This window comes from Lates calcarifer, linkage group LG4 (genome assembly GCF_001640805.2).
Source record: "Lates calcarifer isolate ASB-BC8 linkage group LG4, TLL_Latcal_v3, whole genome shotgun sequence".
Lineage (NCBI taxonomy): Eukaryota > Metazoa > Chordata > Actinopteri > Centropomidae > Lates > Lates calcarifer.
Genome location: NC_066836.1, coordinates 20768986 through 20796217, shown reverse-complemented (window position 1 = coordinate 20796217; position 27232 = coordinate 20768986). Strand labels below are relative to the sequence as shown.

The window sequence follows — 27232 nt, the reverse complement described above, 5'->3', positions numbered from 1 at the left end:
TCACATTTTGTAATACATATATTTTAATTCCATTTTTTTCTTTAATCATAGAACTGTCAGGACACTTTTCTACACCAAGATAGAGGATGTCAGTGTCTGGACAGGATTTAGACAGATCCAGACAGGATTAGATTTAGATTTAGACAGATTCATTAATCTCAGCATAAATAAAATGCTGTTATTCTAGGAGCAAACATCTGGGCTATCTATATCAAAATGCCTGGATTTGCCTGCCCAGGGCATCACTGACATTACATTAAATTCAGGGCAGCTTAATTGTTTATTATTACAGACCTTCTTTTGTTAAACCTACTGACTCACTGACTACATGACTCAAGCTGAGAACTCGCCTGCACACATAGAGTATCTGCATCTGTACCTGATTAGGATTTATCCTGGTGTGGATCATATGATATTTGCATGGAGCACAAGTAACCTGGCTGCTCATGTGATTTTTACATAGTGAGCTAGTTCAGAGAAGACAAAAAAGGTCAGACCCCAGCAGAGTGTCCTTCTACATCCTCTATATCATTTTCAACAGTGTAAAGGAATCACTGGACGTCAGTGACAGACTTTTAACATTTCTTCCTCCTCTGAGGCACCCCTCCACCTGGTGGCACCCTTGGCAGGCACTTAGGTGACCTCTGCTTAAAGTTGACCCTGAGCCAGGGGGTTTTAGCTTAGCATAACTTTAAGAGTGGAAACAGGGGAACTCTAAAGTTGAATCATACGACTAACAATACTTCTAAAGCTGACTCATTATTACACAAACTATCTAGGGTGCACAAAACACTTTTCTCAGTTATTCTCAGTCTATTTTTCCATCAAATTTCTACTTCTTTTTCGTGTATTTCTATCAAAACTGGTTTCTATTTAGATGTTTCTAAGGCATTTAGGGAACCACTGCAGCCCTATTAATATAATGTGAGTCAAGCATATTTCTAAGAAAACATTTTGATAGAAGTCATATGTACTTCTGTTGACGATCCCAACAAGGCTGGATGTATGGACTCCTTTTAAGCTTTTGCACTAATCACATGCCTTTTAACTCATTGCATAAATCCTTATAGTTAAATATTTTTTATGTCTAAAAATTACGCATCATCCTTAAAATGGTACAACAATAAGATATACACAGACACACATGCACTAGACAGAAACATAGATTCATGTTAGTATTATATCTTAGTTTATTAATTGCTGTAGCTTTAGTTCTGAGGTCTGTATTGTAACTGTTAAAGAGGTCCAGAGTCAGTCAGCACTTAGATCTTCTTGCTGGTTCTCTTCAGCACCACAGAGCCAGCTTTGGAGGTCTAGAGACAGACAGAAAAATAGGAACTTATTCAATTTTCCTAGAATTTAGAAGTTCAATCTTGAGAGTTTCCAAAAAGCAGAAACTTGTCTGTGTAACACTTGGAGATCATCACATCAACATCAAACTTTAGGCAGTACTCTACGTTTTTTCTCGTTAGCTAATGCTTCTCCTGAGCTGCAGAAATGTAGCATAAATGACTCTAATGATCCAGTGAGATGCTGAGTATAATGCTGTCACTACAGTGGGTTCTCAGCACTAAAAGCCCAAGTGAGCGTGTTTACCTCGACGAGCTTGCCTCCGCAGATCTCAGAGGTGTGGTGGTAGTTGGGGAAGGTCACGCTCAGCTTGCCTCCCTCCATGGACACTGTGGCCTGAAAACACACAGCTTATATTCAGTCTGGGAACTGGTCTATATTCACTCTACTTTCATGGCTTCATGTTTCTGCCCTGCACAGCTGGAACTTAGGACTCAATACAAGGTAACAACCTCTGGATTCTTCCCCTCCTACCTTGAATTTCTTTCCTCCAATGGTCTCCATATCACACTCCTTGCCAATGGTGAACTTGTTGGTGACCTTGGCGTTTGTGGGGTAGATTTGGGTCCAGGAGAAGTCATCTCCATCCTGGGTGACCTCTGTGATCAGCTTGTAGTCACGGCCCTTCTCAATGATGTCATCAGGGATACCTGCATTGGGAAAAGAGGGAGAGTGTGAGGATACAACAGCCCAAATCAATCAAGAAAATAAGAGGACAGAGTTTAAATGCATGTGTTGTGTGGCTGAGAAGAGTTTTAGATTCAGTCTAGATTCTCACCAAGCAGCTTGCAGAATGCGTCATATCCCTCCTGGGTTTCGGTTTCCCATCTTCCAGCGAAGGCCATTTTGGTGGTATTGGTGTGTGGAGGCGTGCGAGCAGAGACACTGAGGCAAGCTGAGGGAAAAGCAAGGTAGAGAGACCGAGACTGTTCCCTGTTTATATACTGTACACCTCTCGCCACCTCCCTCATCTGCATGTGGTGACACAAGAGAGCAATTACAGCTGAAGATGATGACTACAATGGGCTACGAGGGAGAGGGCAATAACCCACATAAACGGGCGTTTATGGAGCTCCCAGGCAGTGAGTAAAATGCTGACTGCTCATCACGGTGAGCTGGTAGCTCACCTCCAGGTCAATGAACTCTCCTGCAATGGCTTTATGGTCACATCCTCCACTTCTACTGCTGCAGAGTCTAAAATCAAATAAAGACCTTTGTTTAGAAATATAACTCTATCTATCTATCTCTATCTGAAGCAGTTTGTTATCTTAGCATTGTTAATGGTCTGTAAAAAGATGATTATATACTTATTCAAGGTCATAGAATAACATTTAGGATGCACCAGAATATGATGAAATGCTATATGAGTCATTTCATGAGTACTTCATAATTTATATATTTGTGTAGACAAATAATTATTATATTAGTCATAATTAGTCTAACTCATCATGTGGTTGTACTGAGGCTGGATTACAAAGAGGGCAACTGTCTTGGGCCCCAAATGTTAACTGTGTCTCAATTGGATTTTATTTGATTAACTGCAAATATATTTGTGTATTTGCACCACTAAATACAATATAAGCTATAAGGTCATCTTGTGGCGGAGGGGCCCCATGACTATGATCTATATATTTTATAAATTAAAAATTGAATAAAGATTATTATTATTTTTATAAAATTAATTCAAAAAGTATTTTATTTTAATTTGTAAAAATAATTTAATTATTTTGGTATACCTTGTGCTTACATGACACATATTTCTAAATAAAGTAGTGTTAAAGGATTTTTTTGTTACTGTCAGCAAGACTAAAACCAACAATTATAGAGAATTTCTCAGTACTTAATGACTTCTCTAGCCTTTTGGTGGCGCTTAGTCCCAAGCACTTTTGTTCTTACTGAAGATACAAATCTTTAAAAGTGGGTCATGAACGTATACTCTCAGCGTACTAAAAAGGCCAGCTGCTATAGATTTTGGCAAATGTTACTCAAACAGCAGTAAATAGGTATTATTTGCAGCCATGGATTTGGTGCACTAGTGATTATTTGCATTGATGTGACTGTCGCCAAGACCACCACCACTCAGGATAACCGGAGGCTGGCTGACAGGGGAGGCTGATGGGCTGCTGAGGGTCCAGAGTACTGCCTCCAGAGATGGTGATGCAGCTGATCTGAGAACAGTGAGTGCCAACCTGAAAACAAGAAATCAAGGACATTTTCAGCACCTCCCTGAGTCAGGCCCCACATGCGTCAAGGTCACCACCATCAAACCTGTGCCAATGAAGTCACCACCATCCTGTGACAGAGACTACCAAACTGGCCTTCACCTCATCAAGTGCCTTTGAATACTCATACACCACATACAATTCAGTTCAGTATTGAACACCATCATCTTCTTTGCAGCTGATAAGGAAACTGCACATGCTGGGCCTGAAAACCTCACTGTGCAGCAAGATTCTCAACTTTCTCACTGAGAGACCACATTCAGTAAGGGATCGGCAATAACGCTCCCTTAGCTCCTGAACATTTTCAACACCTGCCGAACCTTGAAAAGCCACCAGCACTTTGAGCGACCCCACCCATCCCTCACATAGCTCCTTCAGTCTCCTGCCACCTGGGAGAAGATACTGGAGCCTCAGGAGGCTGAACTCATCCAATCCACACCCCTTACACCCTCTCCAACAGCACCAGCCATAAGAACTTTTTACACAAAATATATATATGCACACATCTACACTCAACTATTTTGTCCAGAATACAATTTAAAACTGCTGCTATTTAGTCATGCTGTGGATAACATACTATTTGCACATCCTCTCACCACTATTTGCACTATATTTACTATCATTAAAGTTCTGTTGTTGGTCTGTGCTTGGTTATTGTCTCCCCCCTACAGCTTAACTTATAAATATTTAAATTCCTAGTGTTTCTTTTTCTTTCTTTACTTATTTTTTTTATATTTGTACTTTTAAACCCTTTGTTGTTTTGTTCAGTATTTGTTCAGAATTGACAATAAGGGTTGACTTTGATCTTTCATTTAGAGCAGCAAAACTGTCCATCCATCCATCCATTGTCTATACTGCTTATCCATTAAGGGTTGTGGGGGGGCTGGAGCCTATCCTATTGCCAACACATAGAGACAAACAACCATTGACACCCATGGGCAATTTAGAGTCACCAAATAACCTGGAACCTTGTTGCTGTGAGGCAACAGCGCTAACCACTGCACCCCCAGCAAAACTGTGTGTATGAAATTTGTTTTTAAGAGTTTTTATTTCAGTGGCACAGAGATAGCAGGCTGTGACTACACAGGCGATAAGAGGTCAATAGCTGGTTTTGGTGTTTTCATGCGATTTACTGACCATTAACTAACTGACACAAATAAAAACTGGGGCCAGGTGGTATCATTACCTCACAGGTGTCCTGGCTGGTTCCGAGTCTCTGGGCAAAATGTAAGGAAGGTGCTATCTATAGTGTGCTGTGTGCACTGTACCTAATGGGAACATCAACAAGTGTAAGGGTACATGCACAATACACAGTGGGCAGGGGATGTGTGTGTGAGTGTGAGTTCAGTCAGAGACTAATAAAGCAAGGAATGGATCATTTATAGCAAATGGTTCCAGTTTGTTTGGATCCTGGACTCTTGGTGGGAGCTAATGTTAAACAGCATGGACATGAAGGTATCAGCACAGTATTAGTAGTCAGATAATAACTGTGCAGTCAGCACATTTACATGAATATGACTGAACTCCACTAGTCAGCTGGTAGCTGAGCAGCTGGTGTATGAACAGTGATTTTTGAGCATGGATGAAACAGCTGCCAATCAACTAATACTCATGTAACATCAGTGGCCTTCTGGAGCTGACATTATGTTACATTGTGTTGTGTGTCTGTGGATGTATACTGAGTGTAAACAGAGAGCAAGCAGCATATTTTTGCTCCACAGCTCTCAAATATGTTATTAAGACCATGATCTGTGCATGGGCTGATGTACATGTACTGCATTTATCTCAACTGTATTAAACTTTGATATATTATTTCTATTTTGATATTCAACATGGTGTTGGTGACTGAATTGAACATTGGGGGAAGTTGATGTATATTCTTTTATCTTTTTTAATATTTCTGATCATGTCATTCAGTGGTATAAATATATTGTACAATCTGAAAACCCAATAAAAAGTACTGTAGGTCATAAAATTATGATATAAATCACAGTTTGGTCTCCAGATATCAAAGTTCGAGGAGCATCTGCCCTAACGTGATTAAAGAAAAAAATAATTTTGACATGATTAATTGAAATCGACTCCACAAAATATGTGATATGAAGTAATATTATTCCCCTCAGATAACTGAGAGAGTCCCAACACTGTATGTGTGGCAGCTAATTGAATAAAAACAACAAACTAGTGAACTTCTTAAATCTTTCTTTAAGATGAACACACTCCATGACCACACTGTTAAATGGGATTACAGTATAATGTTGCTTGCACACATTGGTGACTGAAAATTGTCCATTAAGGTGACTACATGACTGAAGCACCTCGGGCTTCAATCCTGACAAACCGTAAAAAGGTAAAAGCTTTTGATGCTGCACTTATCTTCGATCTCACACAATACAGCCATTTTCACAGACCACTGATAGTGTTTCTACTCCATGAAAAGTCAACATGGCCTTGGAGCTCTTTATAGATACATAAAACATCATATTGGCCAACATCCTATAAAAGACAGCCACTATCTCTCTCTCTCTCTCTCTCTCTCTCTCTCTCTCTTTCTTGGTTGACCTTTAACTGACCTTCTACAATACATTCGATGATGCAACATTTTCTCCACAGTGTTCAATCTGCTGTGTGTCTTGTTATGCACATTTCCTCATGTGGTTTCCACAGTTTTGTCTCGTTTTTAATTGATGCATTTATCTTGTTTTTCTTCTGAACACACAGGTGAATCAATTAGCACAAAGAAGAACAGGCATTTTAATCACCTTTTTCTCCACTGGGTCAAGCTCTTGCCTTTATACTTGTGAGGCAGTGATCAATAGCTGAAGTATCTATTCCACCAATAGGTTTTGTTTGTTATATTAGAGAATTTACCCAATAAATGTTTGTTAATCACCATTTAAAACTCTCTTATATTTTACCATTTATGTGATTAAGTGATTAAGACAGATAATTCATCATTAATGAATAAGACAATCAATTGCTGTATGAAATCACCACATAAATAGCACTTGGCTCTTCCCTACATTAGCAGCTTTTAATCATAAAAAATATCAATATCAGTATGGGTGATTCTGATGATTCAGATACAGAATGTCCTGTACCAAAAAAATACTAATATTTTTTCTCTCCATTTATTTTTATTCACTTGTCTCAAAGTTAAGCCAAAACTCACAGCGGTGAATAGTGAGCAAAGTACAGTTGTTGAAGGTTACTGTCGATGTTGTAACCATGTGGTTACACTTTAATAGTAGGCTGTAATTTAAACTTTTGCTGAAACATTCCTTTTTTTCTGATCTCCTCTTCCCCCCTCTGAGTGAATCATACTGAATAATAAGTAACCAAGTTTACTGAGCATTACCTCATGCCCAATCACATGTCGATGAATGCTTTACTTTTGCTTGCTTTACGATGGGCATATTTCATTATATATTCAGAGTGAAATAAAGACGACTAAGCAAAACTGCTGAAAAACAAGAAAAGAGGAGAAAAGAGAGCAGAAAACAAGAATATGAACAAGAAGGGGGAACGAAGGAGGAGAAGGGGGGAATGAAGAAAAGATTCTAAAGAAAGATACATATAGATAGATTCCTTTTATCTACAGCTATAAAGAGGGGATTTGCGATGGAGGAATTAAAGGAGGGGAGGCCTTGATATGCAAATGAAGCTGCTGCTAATCAAAGCAATAAGATTAGCCTTCCAAATTGAGATGAAGAAAGGCTCCATTATCTGGGCCGAGTGTCATGTTTAATAACGCGGAACGGCATGGTAATTCACCAGTGATGCAACTGTAGCCTACGCTGGTGCGTGTGTGTTTATGTGCACGAGAAAAATGTGTGGCTACTTTTTTGCGTGTGAAAGGAGGAGAGAAAAAGAAAAACAAAGTATTTACAGAGAGAAAGAGAAAATTTAATGTAAAAGACAAATTGCGACCTTGTCTCTGTGTGTGTGCAGAGGTGTCACCCAGCATGAGTGAGCGTATGTGCGAGAGAGAGAGAAATAGTGACAGAGAGAGAAAGAGCCGATGCAAAAAGCTGGTTCCCGCGAGAAAAATGTGTGTGTGTGTGTGTGAGTGCACATGCCTCACTTTGATGCTAAAGTTTTGTGCTCTGTTGAAAAGAGAGAGGAACACATGGGTAATGGTATGGAAAATGCAGCTTATTATGCTCACACATTATGAGATGATGCGGTCTCACCTGGTCTGATTAGAAACATTCTAATTAGTCAACTAAAAGAGTGAAATAGATGTGGATAGTTGTAACTGACTTAACTGAACATGACACAAAGAGGAGTGAAGCATGTAAATATGCTTTAACAAGCACATTCCAACACGTGAGTGACTTTGCACCAATCTCACCAACTCTTTTAGCAGATGTGACTCAAGTGCAGATTTGTGGTTTAAAGAACGGTCTCCCATTATATTCAGTACCTCTCTGCAGCTCTGCTCTGCTTTTGGAAATGAGTTCACTAAGTCCCCTAAACTAGCCAATTTGTTATTCTACGGCAGGAGAGTAAATACTTTGAGCTTTGAGTTTTTACTTTATCTCATATAAAGTAAAAGTACAGCAATACTTGTGGTAAAAGGCACTTCCCTATCAAAAGTAAAATGATTTGCTATGCAGGATTACTCCTTTCATAGTGTTTTATCATGATTTTTATATGCTGTTGGATTATTATGCTTGAGTGTGTGTGTGAGCAGCATTTTAATGTGGCTGGTCAAGGTCAAGTAGCTAACTAGCTGTAGTGGAATAAAATATACAATATGTCTTTCTAAAAGTGCATAAAGTGACAGTAGTTAAAGTAAAGAACTCTATTATTAAATATTTTTATATCCACAATGGAGGATTGAGAGAGGTGTCACTTGTTTTGATGATCACGCACAGAATTATCAGTCTGCAGTCACTCTCAGCTCTATAGGTTTTTTTTTTTTTTTTGGCATATTCATGTCACTTTCTTTTTATTTAAAGGTCCACAACTTAGCTCTTTGTTTCACCACTCTCATCCAGCGGCAGCAGGCAACTTTTATTTTTCACGTAAACCCACTGTATGCTACCTGTCCTGCAGGCTGACTGGCAAAGTTACCAACTAGCTGGTGAACACAGTTGAGCACTGAACTATTCCACATGGATCCACATGCTTCTCTCAGGAGTTGGTGGAGACCACTATTTCCAATCAGAGAGTGAGTTTACAGCTTGTTTCACTGCTTAAACATCAAAAGTATACACTGCACACTCCGTATGCAGAATGAACCCTTTCAGAGTGATATATTATTACACTGTAATAGAATTAAAATGTATAGGTGTAAAGTAAGGTAGTAATACTGTATGTCTGTCAACAGTGTCATCAGTGAGGTAAAAAGTGCAATATTTTCTTGTGAAATGTGTGTAGAAGTATTGAAGTATATAAATCAACAAACCTTAAATTGTGCTTGGGTACAGTACAATACTAAATACACTTCCTTCACAACAGAACTGTTGTGGAAAGACCTTGCAGACTTTGCCAAATGAAAAAGAGAAGGTTAGCTACATTATTATTACCACTAATCAGATTCAGCCATTATTCACAAAAGCAGTCAGTCGGGTATGAGTAAATCATGGATGGAACAAAGTTTTTCCCTCTCAGGAAAGCAAAAGGGAAAACATGGAGAGTGGAAGGAGGAATAATTAAAAGCATCTTCTTTGAAGCAACGTGGTTAAACGCAAATATGAGATATACGACTAGCAATACTGCCGTTGTATGAGAGAGGCTAGCAATTGTTTATGGTAATTACACCAGCCTATCACATCTAATTTGACCATGATTATTGATGGTTGAAAACACTGCACCCAGCACCTTTCATTCTGAAAAGCCTGCCAGGCAGAGCTGCTTCAGTGATTTGGGCAATGAGCCAATCTAACCATTAAACACCGAGACAGAAATAGGCCACGGTAGCCACCAACAGTAAACATTCTGTTGTTGTTATCTTTACTGTTTCTCAATCCATCCTGACAGCCTTACCATCCTTTGGGGAAGGAAACGGCAGTCACTGGTGATTATAAAACCCCCACCACCCCACCTCTACCCCTCATCCAGGGAGCCAAATTATGCCTGCATTAATATTTCATATTACACAGGACTTGCAGAGAAACCACATGTGTACTCAGCCCTTTGTCTTCATGTCAAATGAAATGTGCTCGGCAGTCATCAGAGGGTGAGCTGAGGTGGTGAGAGGAGGGGTGACTGCAAGAGGGGAGGAGGAGAGAGGAAGGGGTGGAAAGAGATGAGAGGAAATGATGGTGGGAGAGAGACAAGGGAGGAAGAGAAGTACAAGAAGTGTGGAGACTTGAGGGAAAAGAAGAGGAAAGACCAAGCAGGAGCTTTGTAATACATTTGAATGTTTAACAGAGAGCAAGCTAGTGACTGGAAGCTGACAATATTTTTAGTTAGCCTTTAATTACTAGCTTGCCTTGACATTATATTTCAAGAGCCACAGAACAATTAATGCAAAGTATAACATATTTTCAATGTGCTCTATATGCTTTTGACATCAATTTGTGCATTTTTCTTCTCTATCAGTTTACCACAAAGACTGGAGAAAGCACTGGGCTTTGTTCAGAGTTACAAAGTGTACAAAGCCAAAACATGACACCGGTGAGAGCACTTCTGAGTTTAATATATGCAGTCAGTGTGACCAGCGGTTGATGGCTAGAAAATAGAGCAGGCAGAAATAAGAAAATCCCAACACGTTATAGCTTCAGAAATATCAGTGAAACTGTTCATGAGAAAACCCACAAACTAAAGGAACGGAAGCTAGCTAGTACAGGTGTGACCTCTGCTAACTGTATAACCTTAGCTCTAACGTGTTAGCTAACTTGGTGTAACCTCACAATATTTTTTCCTATTTGTACATTGTTTAAAATACAGAAGATACAAAATCTTAATATCACAACTGTGTTGTTGTTGGTGAGAATTTTTGACTGAGCTAGGCTAGCTGTTTGTGTCAAAGCTTGGCTAAACACATACTGTCACATACTGTCACTAACATACAATTAGCTTCTTATCTAACTCTTACTTAAAAGAAACAAGTAAATTCTCCAAAATGTCTTGGATATAAATAAATGTTTTCTTTTAGAAATAAAATCAAAGTGAAATATGCCATATTGCAGCACCGTAGTGAAGTGGTTAGCTTCACAGCAAGAAGGTTCTGGTTTGAACCCACTTTACCTGGTTCTCCTGTGCCTGTGTGGTTCTCTCCAGGTACTCTGCTCCCTCCACAGTCCAAAGACATGTAGGTTAGGTAAATTGGTGACTTTGAATTTAATGTGAGTGTGAGCAGTTGTTTGTCTCTATATGTCAGCTGTGCAGTGGACTGGCAATCTGTCCTTGCCACCTCTCTCCCAGTGTCAGCTGGGTTTGGCTCCAGCCCCCCCAGTGACCCTTAAGGATACGAGATATAGGTAATGGATGGATATGCTATATCGTATTGAAGCTAAAACACACTAAACCTGCCACCTGTACAGTCTAATATTGCAAAGGAATTTGTCAGCAGTCAGCAGACTACCACCTTCCACTTCTCCTCTTCTGTCTTTGTCTACTTCTGTGTGACACACTGTCTCTCCCCTTCCTCTCTGGTCTGTGTCACAGAGACAGAAAAACTTTGAGTCTGTCCCAGAAAATATCGACAACATTGGACTTTCTCAATGTGCCTTACCAACCTATGGTGACACTGAAGACTGAAGGACAAGTGAACAACAGTTTTGCTCAAAGGATGGGTGAAAAAGTGGAGTGACTGTACTATAGATAGACTGGCTGATGCAAATGCATAACGCATTGGTCTTTTCCACCACATTCTTTATATTGATGGACCATTCTTTTTGTGCAAAATTGCTTAATCTAAAATTAAAAACTCATTACTGTGAACATGCAAATAGAGTGAAGTGTATCTCAAAGATCGATCTGTGTTTTCTGCTCTGTAGCTGATCATAATGCAGCTGGATACATCATTCGTTTTTTTATCAGCATAATTTTGATTGAACGGATCAATCTAAATTGAATTCAGTATAAGTTTAGAGGCTTTACAGGCAAGATAAACCACTGTTCTACCTCACCACAGACAGGATCATCTGAAATTGAGTTAGTGAAAAGTTCAAGGCAAATTTTGTTTATATGTTGCAGATTATGTGTGACACCCACCTCCTGCAGCCTTAAATAACCACTGCGAATTTAGGGGATGTAATAGGAGAAAATCATGTACTTTGTAGTTGTGAATGTGAATAGATGTGATTAGAGAAAGGGTTCACAATTTAGGCAGTGATTGGTTTAGTGATTGGAAGGCTTTCAAATGTTTTGTAATGTTGGGTTTGTGGTGCCAAATATAGTAAAAATCATTTATAGGACTGTTATTTGACTCACTGTATTTACTGGAAATACAAACAAAGAACAAGTATTGATGAAAAAAACATTAGGCACTTTATATTCTGGCTACTGACATCTTTACAAAAAGTTTCATTACAGAATAAGGAAGTCTTATATTTTGGTACAGAAAGTAACAGCACTGGTACCTGCTTACTGATGAATTTTCTGTCAAATTAGAATATTAATCAGTCAACACATCTATCAGCAGGGATTAGACCACTTTTTTTTTTTTTTTTTACTTCAAGTCAAGTTCAAACATATTTGAATGAACATGTAACTTATTTGAATTAATTTGAATAGAACACACATCACTTATCCTAAACTACACCATGCCTCCAATGCCTCACTTGAGTGATGAGAACGTTACTGTAAGGCACTTGACATTTTCCAAAGTCAACAAACAGACTCTCAGTTACGTCATAATCATCTGCTCAGCACTGTTCTCTGGCTTTCTCCATCCATTCTCCATTCCCAAAGAGAACATCAATAGCCTTTAACTACCAGGGGAAGACAATGAGTACAATGGGTCAGACAGAGTGCATTTACTGGAGTTCACGACCTGTCGCCCTCTGGCCTAACAGATCATTGCTATGAATACAAGTAATATTTCTCTCATGTTTGAATGCGAGAAAGCAGACATTTGAATGAATTTGAATAAAAAGTGACAGCACTACCAGGAATCAATTTGTGCTATCAGGGCAAATTTATAGAATCAGGTTCATGCAAATATGAATTCAATCAAACAACACCCTGTGGGTCTGAGCCCCTCTGAAATAAACATCCAGGATTGTCTGACCCACAGCAAACAATGAAAGCCATAAATCAAGCTATCAGCCTGTCAAGATAAATGGCACATCCCCCATATAACTTTGATAACATGGATACAGGTGGCGTTGGGTTCATCCTATTGTTCATAAATGGGGATGGTGTTACCAACAGATGGGGTTTTTCTTGTTGAAAATGAAGACACATGGCACGCACACACACACAGACACAAGAGATGACAAAGTGACTGATAGATGCTTTTAAACAGACATAAATGTTGAAAGATGGAAAAAATACCCTCTCTTCTTTTCCCATCTCTGTATTGGCAACTACTTAGAGCTTTGTGCTTGTTAATTACACACATGCACACGTACACACACACACACACTTGACAGGAAGCTGGTAGCTGGTTGGTTGGCTGATTAACACTAGCTTGTCTGTGGCTGAGTGTGCACCCATCATGCTTAGACTGCTGCAGCCTCTTGTTAACCCTCATTGTATGAAACAACCCAGTGGCTCACCTTCAAGCACGCTTATCAGCCTCTTATTGCCAAACCTCTCTCACTATCAACAGTTATATCTGCCTGTGAGTGTGTGCATGTGTGTCCTTGTGTGTGAGTGTGTGTGTCTCTGTCCCTCTCACTAGCTAGGAAGTTAGCAGCAGCAGCTTCGAGAGCGCTTCAATATCCTCTCCCTCTAACCTGATTATTAATTACAGTCTGCCTCTAGCTGACCGCAGCCCAAACACTGTCTAACACTGTTACCAAGGAGACCAGCACAAAGTCATTCACAAACAAGATTCAGGAAACATAGAATTAAGCACGATCACAGCACAGTGGTTGATGAGTTTTTTTCAGTCTTCTCAAATCTGTATCAACTGTGGTGCTCAGAGTATTTTAATTAACATGCACGCTGATGAAAAGTTATTCAATCAAGTCACATGTATGTGAAAAATGTCAGTGGTTAAGTGACACCTGTAACTAGCTTGGCATCATCTCAAAAGCCCCATAACTCACTAAACACTCAAGATGAAACCCATCACCTGGTTGCAAAACTGAGCTGATCAAAGTGACTGTGTGCCAGAAAGGTCAGTCATGCCTGAGCTGTACGGCACTCAGCAGTAATCAACCTGGAGCTGTGCCTGCAGCGAGGCTGAGGGACATCAGTCTTTAAATGGGCTTCTGGCAATCATGCTGTCTGTGTGTATGTGTGTGTGTGTGTGTGTGTATGCTAGTAACACACTTGTGTTGAGATGCAGACCAGATTAAATACTTGCCAACAGCAAAATATGGCTTATAATGCTACACAAGTGTGTCCTGTGTTATTTCTTACCTAAGTGCTTCCTTGTGTAGCCTTGAGGCCAATGAATGTGTTGAAGCACCCTTCCTTGCCCTCCGTCACCCTGCATTAAATATTAGCAAAGACAATTTTCTGAATATTGTAGAACCTGTATTATTGAAATCCATGTTTGCTAGCGTGCTTTTTCTTCCTTCCCCCTCTAAGTGCTGTCAGTGAAGCAGCATGAAATAGTCTGCAGGAATGAATGAGTGTGCATGTATGAGGCCTAAATGCACACATAATACAATGGTTGCCAGTATGATCATTTTCAAGTAGATATACCATTATGCAGTGTGCAATTACATCACAAAAAAGCAAGGAAAAAGTAAGCACAGAATGCATTCTATTCTCTACAGTAATCTGAACATTGAGAGCAGGAATAAGCTGCAGACAATAGTGAACATGGCCTCCAAAACCTTTTGGAAGTCACAAAAGCAGCTAAGTATATATGATGAAGCTGACAGAATTATTAACAACCTGTATCATCCACTGTACAGTGAGTTTGAACTTTTATCTCCAGGGAAACAATATAGATTTCCAATAACTAATAGAAATATCTACAAAAATCTTTTGTCCCAAGTGCACAGATGGTTAATGTAACACAATGTTTATTGTGCACTTGTGTATTGTGAGTTGTAGTTTTTGTGAATGTGTATGCTGAGATGATGTATTGTCGCATGTACTATGTGTTCTGTGTACTGTGCAACGTGTACCAAAGGCGGATCTCCACATTGTGGAAATTAAAATACAAGAGGTTTTTAAGGTTTTTAAGGGTGAAGGGGTGTGTTGTTGCAAGTACCAGTGAGATGGTGAAATATGATCCAAAGAGTCCAAATTAATAACAGATCCATGAGTTTGAGGGCTTATCAGATGCCAAACTCAGCAGAGCACTTTACAAAACTATGAGTCAGAATTTTACAACTCAGGAAAGTTATCTTGGTGACAAATGTCACGGCCACTTTATCTTTAGTCATCCAGTTGCAAGGTAAGCAGTAGGTATACAGCATTCGTGTTACCAAGTAATATACTAGGAATGTACACTTGCATGTGTTAGATTGGACACTGCAGCACCCTGAGGGACGGCAACAGCAACTGCTCTAGAGTTGAACTTGTTCCTTCAACACTATACAGATGCAAAATCAGTAGTTATAAATACTCAAACAAGATGGCTTCCAAACTTGCTTCAGGTTTACCACATTATTCCAGGGTATAGACTTCATTTAGTTTCTTCCAAAGACAAACCTATCTGATTGTATAACAGTTGGTGAAAATGTCTCATCAGACCATAATATTTGATTCACTGTTGTTGTGACATGTAGAATCTCTAAAACCTACTTTGTTTAGTGTTTTAATTTTACCAAGTGATCACATTTCCATATTAAAATGTCCTTTCTTGCAAATACTAGTTTGGTCCCTGTTTTCTTTGTTGTTGTTTCATGTTGCTTTGAGAAGTGACATGTAAAGGAGTGATCCTCTGAACTCTCTCAAGCTAACACATTGTGCCGATCAGTATTAAAATGAGTAGCAGCCTGTGGAACTTTGATTTAGTCACTTCAAAGTGCTTTTTCATGTGGTCTGTTATTTTGTCTGCCCCCTGTTGAGTTTTGGAACAGAGGCTAGTCAAAACCGATATGCTGCTGGAGATAAAAGTAGAGAAATAGACAACAGAATGGGAATAAGTGATGGTGGCAGGGGAAGTTTAATGTCAGGGCAAAATTGTGATTAATTTAGTCACTCCTCTAATGGTTCTTTCGTTTCTGTCCACAAGGGGGAGTGGATGGGACACAGGCAATTATATTTCAGCATCATGGCAGATGGGGCACGAGGGGGGTTGCAGGGTGGGCTGGGGTTTCCCTGTTGGTAAGCAGGATTAAACTGGGACAGGAGACCCTGATCTAAAAAAGGGGGAGGAAAAGATGGAGAGAGCAGGATACAGAGCTAATGGCAGCCAACAGTTGATTGGCTATGACTTCCAGCCAATGAGGGTAGGAGAAGAATAAAGCGACTCCAATAGTGATTAGAAAGGCTCATCTATTAGCAGCTGGGGGAGGGGAGTGATGAAACAAAGGTTAATGTGTGATGACTGTGCTTGTGGTCTTGTTCAAGATTGAACAATTGATTGAATTGAATAAATGACTGAATGTAGTAAATGGAAGACCCTCATATGTATAGTAAGCATCAGTGTGTGTGTGTGTGTGTGTGTGTGTGTGTGTGTGTGTGTGTTCAAGGCATAACCAAGTCATAACACACAATTTTATTTAAAAAAAAATCATAAATATGATCCACTTCTCAGTTTGTACTGATTTTCATACACAGTACTGTATGTCATATCTCCTTCGCTCTTTTCCGTGTTACCTCCTTGTTTCCACATTCTTTTATCTCAGCTCTTTTCTCTGTCTTCGCATATGCTTTTTTTCCTCAGCTCCTTATGTCTTCTTGGTCTTCTTCTCAGCAAGGTAGCTGTGGTAGTAGAAGTTACTGAAGAGAGCGATGAGGCTGAGAGAGTAAGCCAACACGACCACGTTCATGGAGTCGGGGAAGTCACACTCAGCAAACAAGTTGTAGGTGGTGTGGATGGTTACTGTGAAAAACTGGAGCTGGGAGGGTGAGAGACAGTTAGAGGACCAACATGTGAAACTTAACCCCTTCAGAATCTGACTCTGCTAACCATTAATATTACATATGGCTGCTGTTTCTCATGACATAAATATTCTTTGAATTTTAGATTTATTTTGATGAATGGTGTGCACCTGTTTGAGCAATCCAGTCTGTATTTTTGTCTTATTCTAAATGATAATAGAGATAGTTAGTTTCTATCTGATGATGAAAAAAGTACAAAAGTACAACACCATGTTGTTGTAGTGAAAAATGAACAAACATCATTTTTGATAATAATTTTACAATTAACAGTAACCATTTTAACATTTTTATTTCACAAGTCATTGTCAACTAGGCAGTGGTGTTTGGCAGTAAACATGCTAGTAGATTAGCTCGCTGGCTACTACTTAAACCTAATCTTGCAGGTTTTAGCATTCCTTTATGAGTCACCCAAATAGTGATTTAGTGTGTTGCTACTTCATGCTAGCTTTACACAGCAAAAACAGTGTTTATTTCCTTAGTGAAAGAACTGAGTGGTTAGTATGAGAAGTAATAACCATCATGAACAGACACAGACAAGGACAGTAATCTAACTGAGCTGAAAAGAGTAGCATTAATTCCACATGATGCTTCACCATCATTGTCATAACATGCAGACTGATCTATATCCATATGCTTCATAGAGTCTCCACAGTTTTTTTGGCCCCAGGCAGGAGTTGTGTATATGAATGGACATAATTGATGTTGTGCATCTAACTATGCATCCCACTCCAGACCACACCACCACCTTTTTAAAATATATCATAACTACATCTCAAAAACACAAAACAAACCCCCTCATACACTCATAGACACAGAAAAATCTCCAATCTCCCCAGTCAACTCAAATATCTCAGCTTCAGTTCACCAAATTGTGAAGCCAACTGTAAAGAAGGCTTGGAGTTCATCTTTAAGGTCAGTACAATTATTATTACATAATGGCAGTCAGTCACCATACTGACCTATATATGCTACAGCCACATAGAAGGAAAAACGCTATGGGATGCATTGTCTCTTCATCGACTCTATAAAGAGAAAACAGATGGTCCAGTGGATGAGGCGCATCAGTGCTGTTAATCTGTCTAGCTATTCCAACAGCCAGCCAGCCAGAACAATGACAATCCAAGCAGGAGATTTGCCACGTCAGGCTTGTCAAACTGAATACTCTGAGCTTTTGGGACATTCTTAGGTATGACGCAGAAGCAGAGTGAACATAGATATTAAGGGCATAATGGTACACTCGCTCAAACACTCATACAGAGACAGATACTGACCAGCTGCAGGGAGGTGAGGTAGCGTTTCCACCAGAGGTATTTGGTCATGCTCGGCCCCAGAGCTGCCAGACCATAGTACAAATACATCACTACATGGACCAGGGAGTTGATCAGACCAATCAGAAAAGCTATGGAGAGATATGCAGGATGAGTATCATATTTCATGCCCTCGGGCATATGTGTCAGCGTGCTCTCCTGTACATAAACAGACAGAATTTGCACAGTTTGCTCTATTGTCATGACATTTTGTGGCTGGTGGGTTTGTACTCACACTGGCCGCCAGCCACATATTTAACCCCGGCCCACCAGTTGAAGATCATGGTGGCGTGATGGTAGACATGGAGGAAGGTCAGCTGACTGTTCTTCTTCCTCAGGATGAAAAATATCTGAATCACACAAACACACAAAGACAGGCATACAGTAAGATATTGCAGCTATTTATTTACATGGAGGCACAGCAGGTACAGAAATACATGACCATGCAAGCATGTTTTTGAAAATCTGTCACTTTATTTTGCTGTGTGATGTGTGTATATAATTTGTGATTGTTAAACAGATGAAATCTTCACAAAATTATTTTCACTTCTTTCATACTCACAGTGTCATTGAGCTCTATGACTTTGGAGAAGTAGAACCACCAGCACACTCTAGCCATCTGTCCACAGGATAAAAAGTATGTTATTTGCCTTTCCTTGTGATACACTGTTCAAAATGCATTAGTTAATATTCTATAATCTGGTTTCACTTTGTGTGAGGTTGCAGATAGATATATAAATAATAGAAATATAGAGAGACTATGCAAACTGCAAATATACATGAACATGTGGATGAGTACTCTGAGGGCTGTAACAGATTGTCTGGCGCTTTATCTAGAAATTGTCTCATAAAGTAAGATGTAGTAAAAAGATTACCCTCATGGCCAGTGGGCTGTCACTGTAGTCGACTGGCTGGCACAGCAGACTGTATCTGGCCAACCAGGAAGAGGCTGTGAACTGGGAAGACAAAGGCTGTTTTCATCTCTGCTTTAGTTTCTTTCCATCAGCACAGGGACCTTTCATCCCACTTCTGTCACACAAAGATTTGGCTGTGAATGATGAAATCACTTCCTGTTGGACTGACAAATGTCGCAACAGCCAGGACACATAAAAAGTATGGAATCCCCTGAGATTTCCATCTGTCTGACCTCACAGGAGGGCAGAGGAGACCGAAGATTTTTACCCGATTAAAGCTACCTAAAATAGATTTTTTTGGGGCACTGAGGGTAGCAGAAACAAGCTACCCCCAAAAACGCACCTCTAACCTCTAAGACTGTTGGGTAATAAATTCCCCAATGGCTTTCTGTTTACACACCAGGTATTAACATTCAGTTAAGTCAATATGTGTGTGAAAGCAAACCTAAATTAATTCTATTTAGAAGCTTTTTAGAGTGTTTCCCCTAGAAACTGGTGCCTGTTATAACCAAAACTGAGAGAGCACAGAGACCGAACCGACAGAAATGGTTTCAGATTTTATGCTTAAAACAAATACCTGACAGGTGCCAAAAAGTAGAGCTGGGGTAAGGGAATTACAGAATAAGGTGAATGGGTTCGTCACTATGAGCAACTCCTTTAGCACCGCACAAATATTAGAAAACACTCGCACTGTTATCCTATACTTATCTCTTTTCAGGCTTTGCAACCCATATACAACACAGCAGTACCTCATAGAACATGTAGGCAGACAGGCAGACCATGGCAAAGTTGTAAACTATCAGGACAGGTTTGAGGTTGACTGGCTGCCTCTTCGCCATCAGCTTCGGTCCTGCCCATATAATGATCAGGTAGCACAGGAAGATACAGCCGACTGGAACAGGAGAGTAGACCAGCAGCCAGTTGTCTGTCCTCTTGTCTAGGACAAACAAAAAGCAAGAGAAAAACAGACATAAAGGCAAAGACTGTGCTGACATAACTACCTAACAATATATCATTAGAATATGTAAGTAATTACACTGATAAGGTGAAAATAAAGGTTTGCCTCCATTTTCCAGAATCCCTTGGTAGAATAACTGGACTTTCTGCCACAGGGTGAGGGCCTGGAAACCCTGAGATGGATACACAAGAGCAAAGGAAATATTTTTTCTTTACTTTGTAAGTGCAGAACTGAATCAAACGCTTTGTTCAAAAGAAAATTTGGGAGAGGTGAAACTGGGGAAAAAAAGTGGCTGACAGGAAAGAGAAGACACAACGGTATTTGAAGGCCAAAAAAGAAACATCCATTCACAGAGGCTGAAAGAAAAAAAGTCTTTCAATTCCAAAGCTGTACTCTGGTACAGAACTACTCTGGTAAAGGTGTTGTCAAAGACAAATTTCCCCTACAGTGCAAAATACAGTTGTTATTATAATGTATTTGAAATAATGCTTTGGTCTTCTAACCATCATCAACTCTGGTAAGTACTGAGAAAAAATGTCACCTTGATGCTGCTGAAATACATCACAGAACAAATTACAGCACTTTGTAAAAGCAGAAAAAAGTATTATTTACAAGTTCCTAAATTGTGCCCTCCTTTGAAAGGTCTTACATAAAGAAGAACTCCCCTCTACAAATTTGATTAAGCTACCCAGAGATGATCTGGATTATAATTCAAGGATTATGTTTGCTAATCCAAACGTATCTCTTGATAATGGATAATAATTAATAATCCTCTTGATGAATGGCTGCCTAATGTGGACGACAGTTTGATGAATTTCCAACATTGATTAATATATGACAGTGGTACCACCTAGTGTTTGTAGATGAAAGCTCTGCACACAACAGGTCAGTTCCTCTCTCCCTCATCTTCCTTCATATATTTGGTGTCTTTTGTTGAGACTTGAGCTCCCCCTAGTGGTGCAGGTCCATTAATCAGTTTTGGTCTTTGGAATTTGTCTATAAATGTGGAAAATTTGTTTGTTAAGGAGGCAGAGGTCATATCTGTGGAAATTGTTTTTTTTTTTTTTTTTTTTTTTTTGTTGTTGTTGTTTGTTTTTTGTTTTTGATTATAAATATTTATCCCAAATAATGTTAAAATGTGATTTTCGGGCAAATGAATTAATTAATCACACTGTATAACAAAGGGATTTAGTTTTTCTCTACCAAAAATTTAATCCTGTAAGTTTGGAAAAGGCTTTGATACAGATATAAAAGAGAGATAAAATTCAACATATTTACTTATTACTTGAACAGTTAAATTGATAAATAATAATCAGAGCAACTTTTGATAAGGTGGGTTAGGGTTTGGATTTGGGGAAAGGGCTGCAGAAGATAGATAATGTCTACCTTAGTAGACCTCGCTCCCTCTTTTCTTAAACATCCTATAGAGCACACAATGACACAATCTCTAATCACAATCTGATTCTCATTTTTATCTGAGGAATAGATGTAATCACACCTTTTTCTTTTCTCTTTTTATAGCAGCTGTTAGATCTACTCCTCTCCAAGCAAGAACATGTTGTATTATTTCATGTGTTACTTTGATTCTTTCACAAAGTTGCATAATCAAGAATCAACTCAGTGAATTTAACAGTCTGCAACAGCTTCACCAGTTTGTAGCATAAATCTTTACTCCATACCTTCAACCCACAGTGACCAATGTCAAGTATATACAGATACATCAATATATACATCAATATTTTCCAATCTAATTGTTTTGTTTAACATTCCACCACTGAATGTCAGTAAAAACGCTAATTACTGTAGTGGTAGAGGGAAGAGGCTGTGTGGATGGAGTTAAGCAGTTTAGCCTCTCCTGGAGCCTCTTCACAAGGATTTACAGAGGGAAATCCCTAACAGAGCCCTGTACAACCTGCTGAGGTTTAACATGCAAAGCAGTACTGTATGGCAATGTATAAAAAAAACAACAAGACCAAACACATTACACTATTTGAAAATTACAGTTGTATATAAACATTATAGTTAAAACTAAACTAACTGTGACTGTAATGACAGCTGGAGGACTCTACAATGTGTTGTGACAAGCTGCAGCATATGTGGTCAATGTTGCACTGTTTATTCAGTCTGGACTCTCCATGCAGGGACTCAGTCACATTAATAAACTGTTAATCTACTAACCATGTTGTAATATGTTGATTCAATCAGTAACAAGAATAAACACAATATAATATTTATGTCCTTCACATTAAACTGAAATGTCTGTACCTCATTTAATAATGACAGATTTTGGACATGGATGTGACAGCTTTGAGAAAGTCACCTTACCTTCATGATAATGGTCCTGATTTCTCTCCTCAGCTCATCCACCGCTCAAACCATGCTGCATCTCAACCATGTGTTAAGCACTGAGGTAAGCCACCTGCTCGCTCTGTGTGTAAGTGAGTGTGTGTGTGTGTGTGTGTGTGTGTGTGTGTGTGTGTGTGTGTGTGTTTATGTGTGTGTTTGGCTTGACATATGGCAGTGTGTTCCTTTGCATAAGTGCTGCAACTCAAGTACTTTCCAGCTAAGTCCATTCTAACACAGTTTGCAGTGAAAATCAGAGTAATTGTAACTATAGGAATGTCACATTTTACATTTCAGTATAAAGCAGAATTCTTCAAGGTTGGACCAACCCTTAATGGACCAGTGTCTCATTTTCTGGAACTCCAACATCAAGAAAAGCAAGAAGGACATAAAAAAAGACATTTGAAAAGTATTGTTTTTATGAAAGGCTTTCTTTACTATAAAGGAAATAGGAGCAAGGATACACAACTTCACAAATTAATTCACATGAACTACACAGGCAACAGCTTTAAGAGCTACTTTAATTTTTCATTTAATTTTTCTTATTTGAATGCTTTTACAGATAAAATGTCAATTAAATGTATCTTCTTTTAAATCCTAGATCGAAATAATCTTACTTAGTTGTTACTTACTTTTATTTAGAAATCAGAGTAACACAGAAAACATGCAAAATTGAGTATTAAGTAATAAAAGCAATAATAAAAGTAACAGAACTGAGGAGAATTTGAATCCAGTTTAAACAGTAACCTCCCTGAGGTCTGCTTAGCCGCAGGTCACACCATCCTCTGACTCTGTGTGAATGACAGTAAGTGTTGGTCTGCTCCATCTCTCCACACACATCCATCTACAGCCTCCTGCAGGCAGGTTTCACACCATAGACTTCATTAACTGGAGAAGATAGGGCAGAAGTGCTTACTTCACCCACACAGAGGAGTGAGGTGTAGAAGTATTAGAGCAGAGACCACAATCTGATTACTGTTCAAAACAGATTCAACTGCTCAGTGAACTGATGTTTACCTGCATATTCTAAAAATACTCTTAGTAAAAACAAAATAAGAAGGAATCAGATTCTAACTAACTAACTAATGATGACAGAGGCAAGTAAAAACTCTTGTAGTTTAATGTCTAATGATTGTGGTTATGGTGGGGCTGGTGGTGATGATGACTGAGAGGATGATGATATGAAGTTTTATTCTGGCTTGTATCCTGCAGATGCTGGGACTGATTCTGCTCAGTGGTATGAGAGTAGTGATGGTGATGATGGTCATGGTGATGGTGATGATGGTCATGGAAGTGATGATGACTTCCATGTGCTTTGTCTCCCTCCTCTGGATCATCAGTGGCCATTGTGGGGAATGTGGTTGGTTGGCTCATGCTCACCTGTGTTGTCTCATTCTTCATAACGTTGTTCTGGCCACTTGATAAAGTAGAATTTGCCTGGGAAAGATAAAACACGTGCTAGAATTAGATAATATTGTTTTGTTGTAGTTCTTGATTTAAGGCTGCATTTATTTAGCCACTTGGGGGCAGCAGAACAAGCTAAAAACACAACATAAACATATTATTTAATCACGTTGCTATTACAATTGCCTTTTTACACATCCAGCAGACATGACACAACATTTTCAAGTTGTGTTTCTGATTAATATATATATTACAATATATTGTCTGCTGTTTGATGGTGGGGAACTTGTGTATACTGGGTTTATCAGCTGCTGCGTGCTATAGGCCGGGAAACCAAAACAATGAGCTTAAAGAGGCTAAAAGTGCAGAGCGGAGGGATAATTGGGAATAAGTGGGTTTGTCATTATGAATACCCACTTTCACTTTACACAAATTTATTTGGTCCATCATTGATATATAATATTAATTGGTGAAGCTTTAATCCAAAGGCAGAATTTTGTTTTTTTGAATTTCATACTAAACACAATGAAAACAAACTGAACACTTTTGTGTTACTTAAGGAATTTGTGTTACTATCCACATCCACTTATATGTGTAAGCATTGGTATGTGTGTTTGCATGTGTGTGCGTTTTGTGTGATTACTGTGACGACCCTGTCAGTAATTCCTCCTGAGACTCTTGGGCGGAGTTTGGTCGTCAGGCAGATTCAGCTCACCTGGTCTGGCTGCACTATATAAATTGGCCAGTCTCTCTGCCCTCTGTTTTTTTTTTCCACTCTGTTTGGTTTTGGTTGTATTCTGTGTGTCTTAATGTTAGTTTCCTTTTCAATTATGTTAAATGTGTTTTAGTTAGAACTTATGTGTGGTCTTCGCTCCTTTTGTCATGGCTTCTGAGCTGGGTTGTGACATTACTCACAGAGCAGTTGCAGATGTTTTTCAGGTAAGTGGCTCTGATTGCAGCCTCTACATAGGGGAGATGCAGGAAACTGTATGGTAGCACTATATGAAAGGTGAGGAGACCACACCTGGAGAAAAAGGAGAACAGAGAGAATGAAAACGTAGCTGGACATCATGGTTCCTCCCATAATTTCATAATATGATGCATAAACAGATGACATAGGCAAGTTTTTTTTTTATCTTAAAGATTTGATTGCTTGCACAGGTCTTGGGTTAAATACCATGCCAGGCCATTTCAAAGAAGATTCTCTTTTTTTTGGGGGGGGGGGGGGGGTTATATTGTGTGTGACTCCGAACTAATTAGCTCACATAGTGTGATAAATTGTAGTTGTGTTTTTCAAATCTTATCCAAGATGAAGTCCATCCTATAATCCAGAAATTCATAGTTGGAAATATGCATTAATAATGTGGGGCAAAAGCAAAGATCACGAGATGAGAACATACCAAAGAACTGAGACCCTACTGAGGTCGTCTTTATATAAAGCCTGCTGGATGGTAAAGTAATCTGAATTTGATCAACGTGTCTTAAAGAGGTGGTTAAGCCTACCTATCATAGACCAGGAAGTCATCTTTGTCACCATCCAGAGCCTCCCACACATCATCTTGAAAGGGTGACTGCTGATATACAGGAACATCGACTGGAGCTCTTCTCTTCAGCTCCCAATACATCGCTCTGGAGTGAGCATCTCGCTCGTTCACTATCATGAAGGACACCTCCGTCAGGTTGCTGTGGTTCAGCCTGTCACGCAGGCCTCGAATACTACAGAGGGCAGAGAGAGAAAGAGAGCAAACATGGAATAATCTTACCTCGCTGCTAATCCAGACAGTCTGAAAATGTAGAAGTAGCAAACGCATCGCTGACATCTCAGGTCTTTAAGTATACCAATTAAAAAACATGTAGTTAGAATGTGAAATATGAGATTGGGCCTTCATCTGACTTTTATGGGCCAAATTCACTTGAAAGGTTTTTCACAAACAAGGTCTGCCGAGCCTGATATTAGACTGTCACATTCTTTACTTGTGTATTAAGCAAAAAAATGAAAGAGTGTAAATATGAAAAACTTTTTTGCAACAGACTTCCAGAATGTTGATGGAAGTATTTAGCATTTGGTAATGCTGCGTTGTGGAGCATACCACAGATATCAGGGTAAACACGCACAAAAAATAGAAAAAGATTTACAAGTCTTTAATTTTGTCCTTGGCAAATTGTACTGTCATCTACACATAGAAGAGAGCTGTATGATGCTGTGTGTGAGCTGCAGCTAGCTTTTCATTTGTGTGCCACAAGGTTATTATTTCTCAGACTGTGATCATGAAATAGCCACAAAGATAAAAGCTTTTCAGTTTCATCGTAATGAAACATGCCTTCATTTTTGTTTGTTTTTTGATAGATTTCAACAGGACTATCTTTGACATTCTTAAAAATGTTCTGTTTTCTTACTTGTAGGCCTGAGTGAGACAGAACTGTCAGCTGGCCTTCAGCAACGCCACAACAACCACATTTCCCAGCAGCTCTTGCATGGGTGCCTGCCCCTTAATCGTCCAGTTGGGGGCAGGTTTGCAGATCCTAGAGGCATCATTGTCTCCTTCCACCAAAAGAGTGACATGCGAGGCCCACAGTACACCTGGCAGGGCCGCGTACAGCCACAGCGAAGAGAGCGAGCGCATTGTTCCCCCCTGAAAAAAACGTGCGATGAAAGGTACTTTGTACTTTTTAAACATCAACAATCCAAGAACAAATTCTAAGACACTCATGAAATAAAACCTACAAGTCTAAGAGAGGTTGAAGAAAAAAAGTTCTAAAGTTAATAAAGTAAGGTCATCAACCACTGATCTTAACAAGCTTAAAATTCTAATATAACAACTAAAATGTTATTAATTCTGTCTGTAGGCTACAGTGCAGAGCAGCGTACGCAGGATTCAGTTTTTGGCAGGTTTCTCCTGTTTCTCCTGAACCAAATGGCCACTCAGTCTGATCCAAAATTGATTGAAAAAGTACAGACTCTTTGTCTCTCTCATCACATGCAGAGATAATCAGTAAAACAAGCTTATTATGGCGTAAACAGCCAACAGACAGAGGAATGTCGGGACAAATGGACAGACAAGCTGGCAGGCAAACAGGCAGGCAGAGGGACAAAGAGACAGAGATGTTTACAGCCATAAACTGTACTGTCTGTGCAAGCAGGGTCTGGATCAGCTTTTCTCAGATAAGTGCACCTCTTTTGATGTTAATTTAAACACACAGCCAACACAACAGCATGTGTGTGTCTTATAAGGTTACCTACATAATTCACATTATCTTAAATGTATAAAAGCGCACCAACAAAGCTTAAAATGAATTTGAAACTAAGAATACCAATCTGATGCAAAATCTGATCATTTTAAAAAGAAAAAAGTCAAATACAACTGCATGACACATTTTATAATAATGATTTACTGACAATTAACTAATTGACAGATGGTTAATTAAAGTAAATATGGACAAATATGAGCCCAAATATAAACTCTTACCTCTGCCCTCTTGCTCTGTCCTGTGACCCACATAAACAGACAGTAAACTCCTGTTGTTTTTAAAGCTTTCGGGGTTTACTGAGCACTTCCCCCAAATCAAACAGAGAGAGAGAGGGGGAGGGAGGAGAGAGAG

General features: G+C 39.2%; 3 protein-coding genes across 3 annotated transcripts; all 3 read right to left on the bottom strand.

The window, feature by feature from the left end:
* Positions 1 to 1166: 1166 nt before the first annotated feature.
* fabp6 (fatty acid binding protein 6, ileal (gastrotropin)) lies at positions 1167 to 2342 on the bottom strand. Its single transcript, XM_018676198.2, has 4 exons — positions 2129 to 2342; positions 1825 to 2000; positions 1597 to 1686; positions 1167 to 1313 (listed from the first exon to the last, which is right to left on the bottom strand). Exons 1-4 carry the CDS (start codon positions 2325 to 2327, stop codon positions 1263 to 1265), a joined length of 516 nt encoding a protein of 171 aa, XP_018531714.2. The 5' UTR covers positions 2328 to 2342; the 3' UTR covers positions 1167 to 1262.
* A 14012-nt stretch (positions 2343 to 16354) lies between these two features.
* Positions 16355 to 21562, bottom strand: elovl8a (ELOVL fatty acid elongase 8a). The gene is made up of 8 exons (XM_018676161.1): positions 21558 to 21562; positions 19991 to 20094; positions 19677 to 19864; positions 18889 to 18969; positions 18576 to 18632; positions 18249 to 18363; positions 17978 to 18105; positions 16355 to 16663 (listed from the first exon to the last, which is right to left on the bottom strand). Exons 1-8 carry the CDS (start codon positions 21560 to 21562, stop codon positions 16493 to 16495), a joined length of 849 nt encoding a protein of 282 aa, XP_018531677.1. The 3' UTR covers positions 16355 to 16492.
* A 1078-nt stretch (positions 21563 to 22640) lies between these two features.
* On the bottom strand, positions 22641 to 27223 carry selenop2 (selenoprotein P2). The gene is made up of 5 exons (XM_018677569.2): positions 27100 to 27223; positions 26030 to 26265; positions 25136 to 25348; positions 24548 to 24656; positions 22641 to 23665 (listed from the first exon to the last, which is right to left on the bottom strand). Exons 1-5 carry the CDS (start codon positions 27130 to 27132, stop codon positions 23354 to 23356), a joined length of 903 nt encoding a protein of 300 aa, XP_018533085.1. The 5' UTR covers positions 27133 to 27223; the 3' UTR covers positions 22641 to 23353.
* Positions 27224 to 27232: the final 9 nt, after the last annotated feature.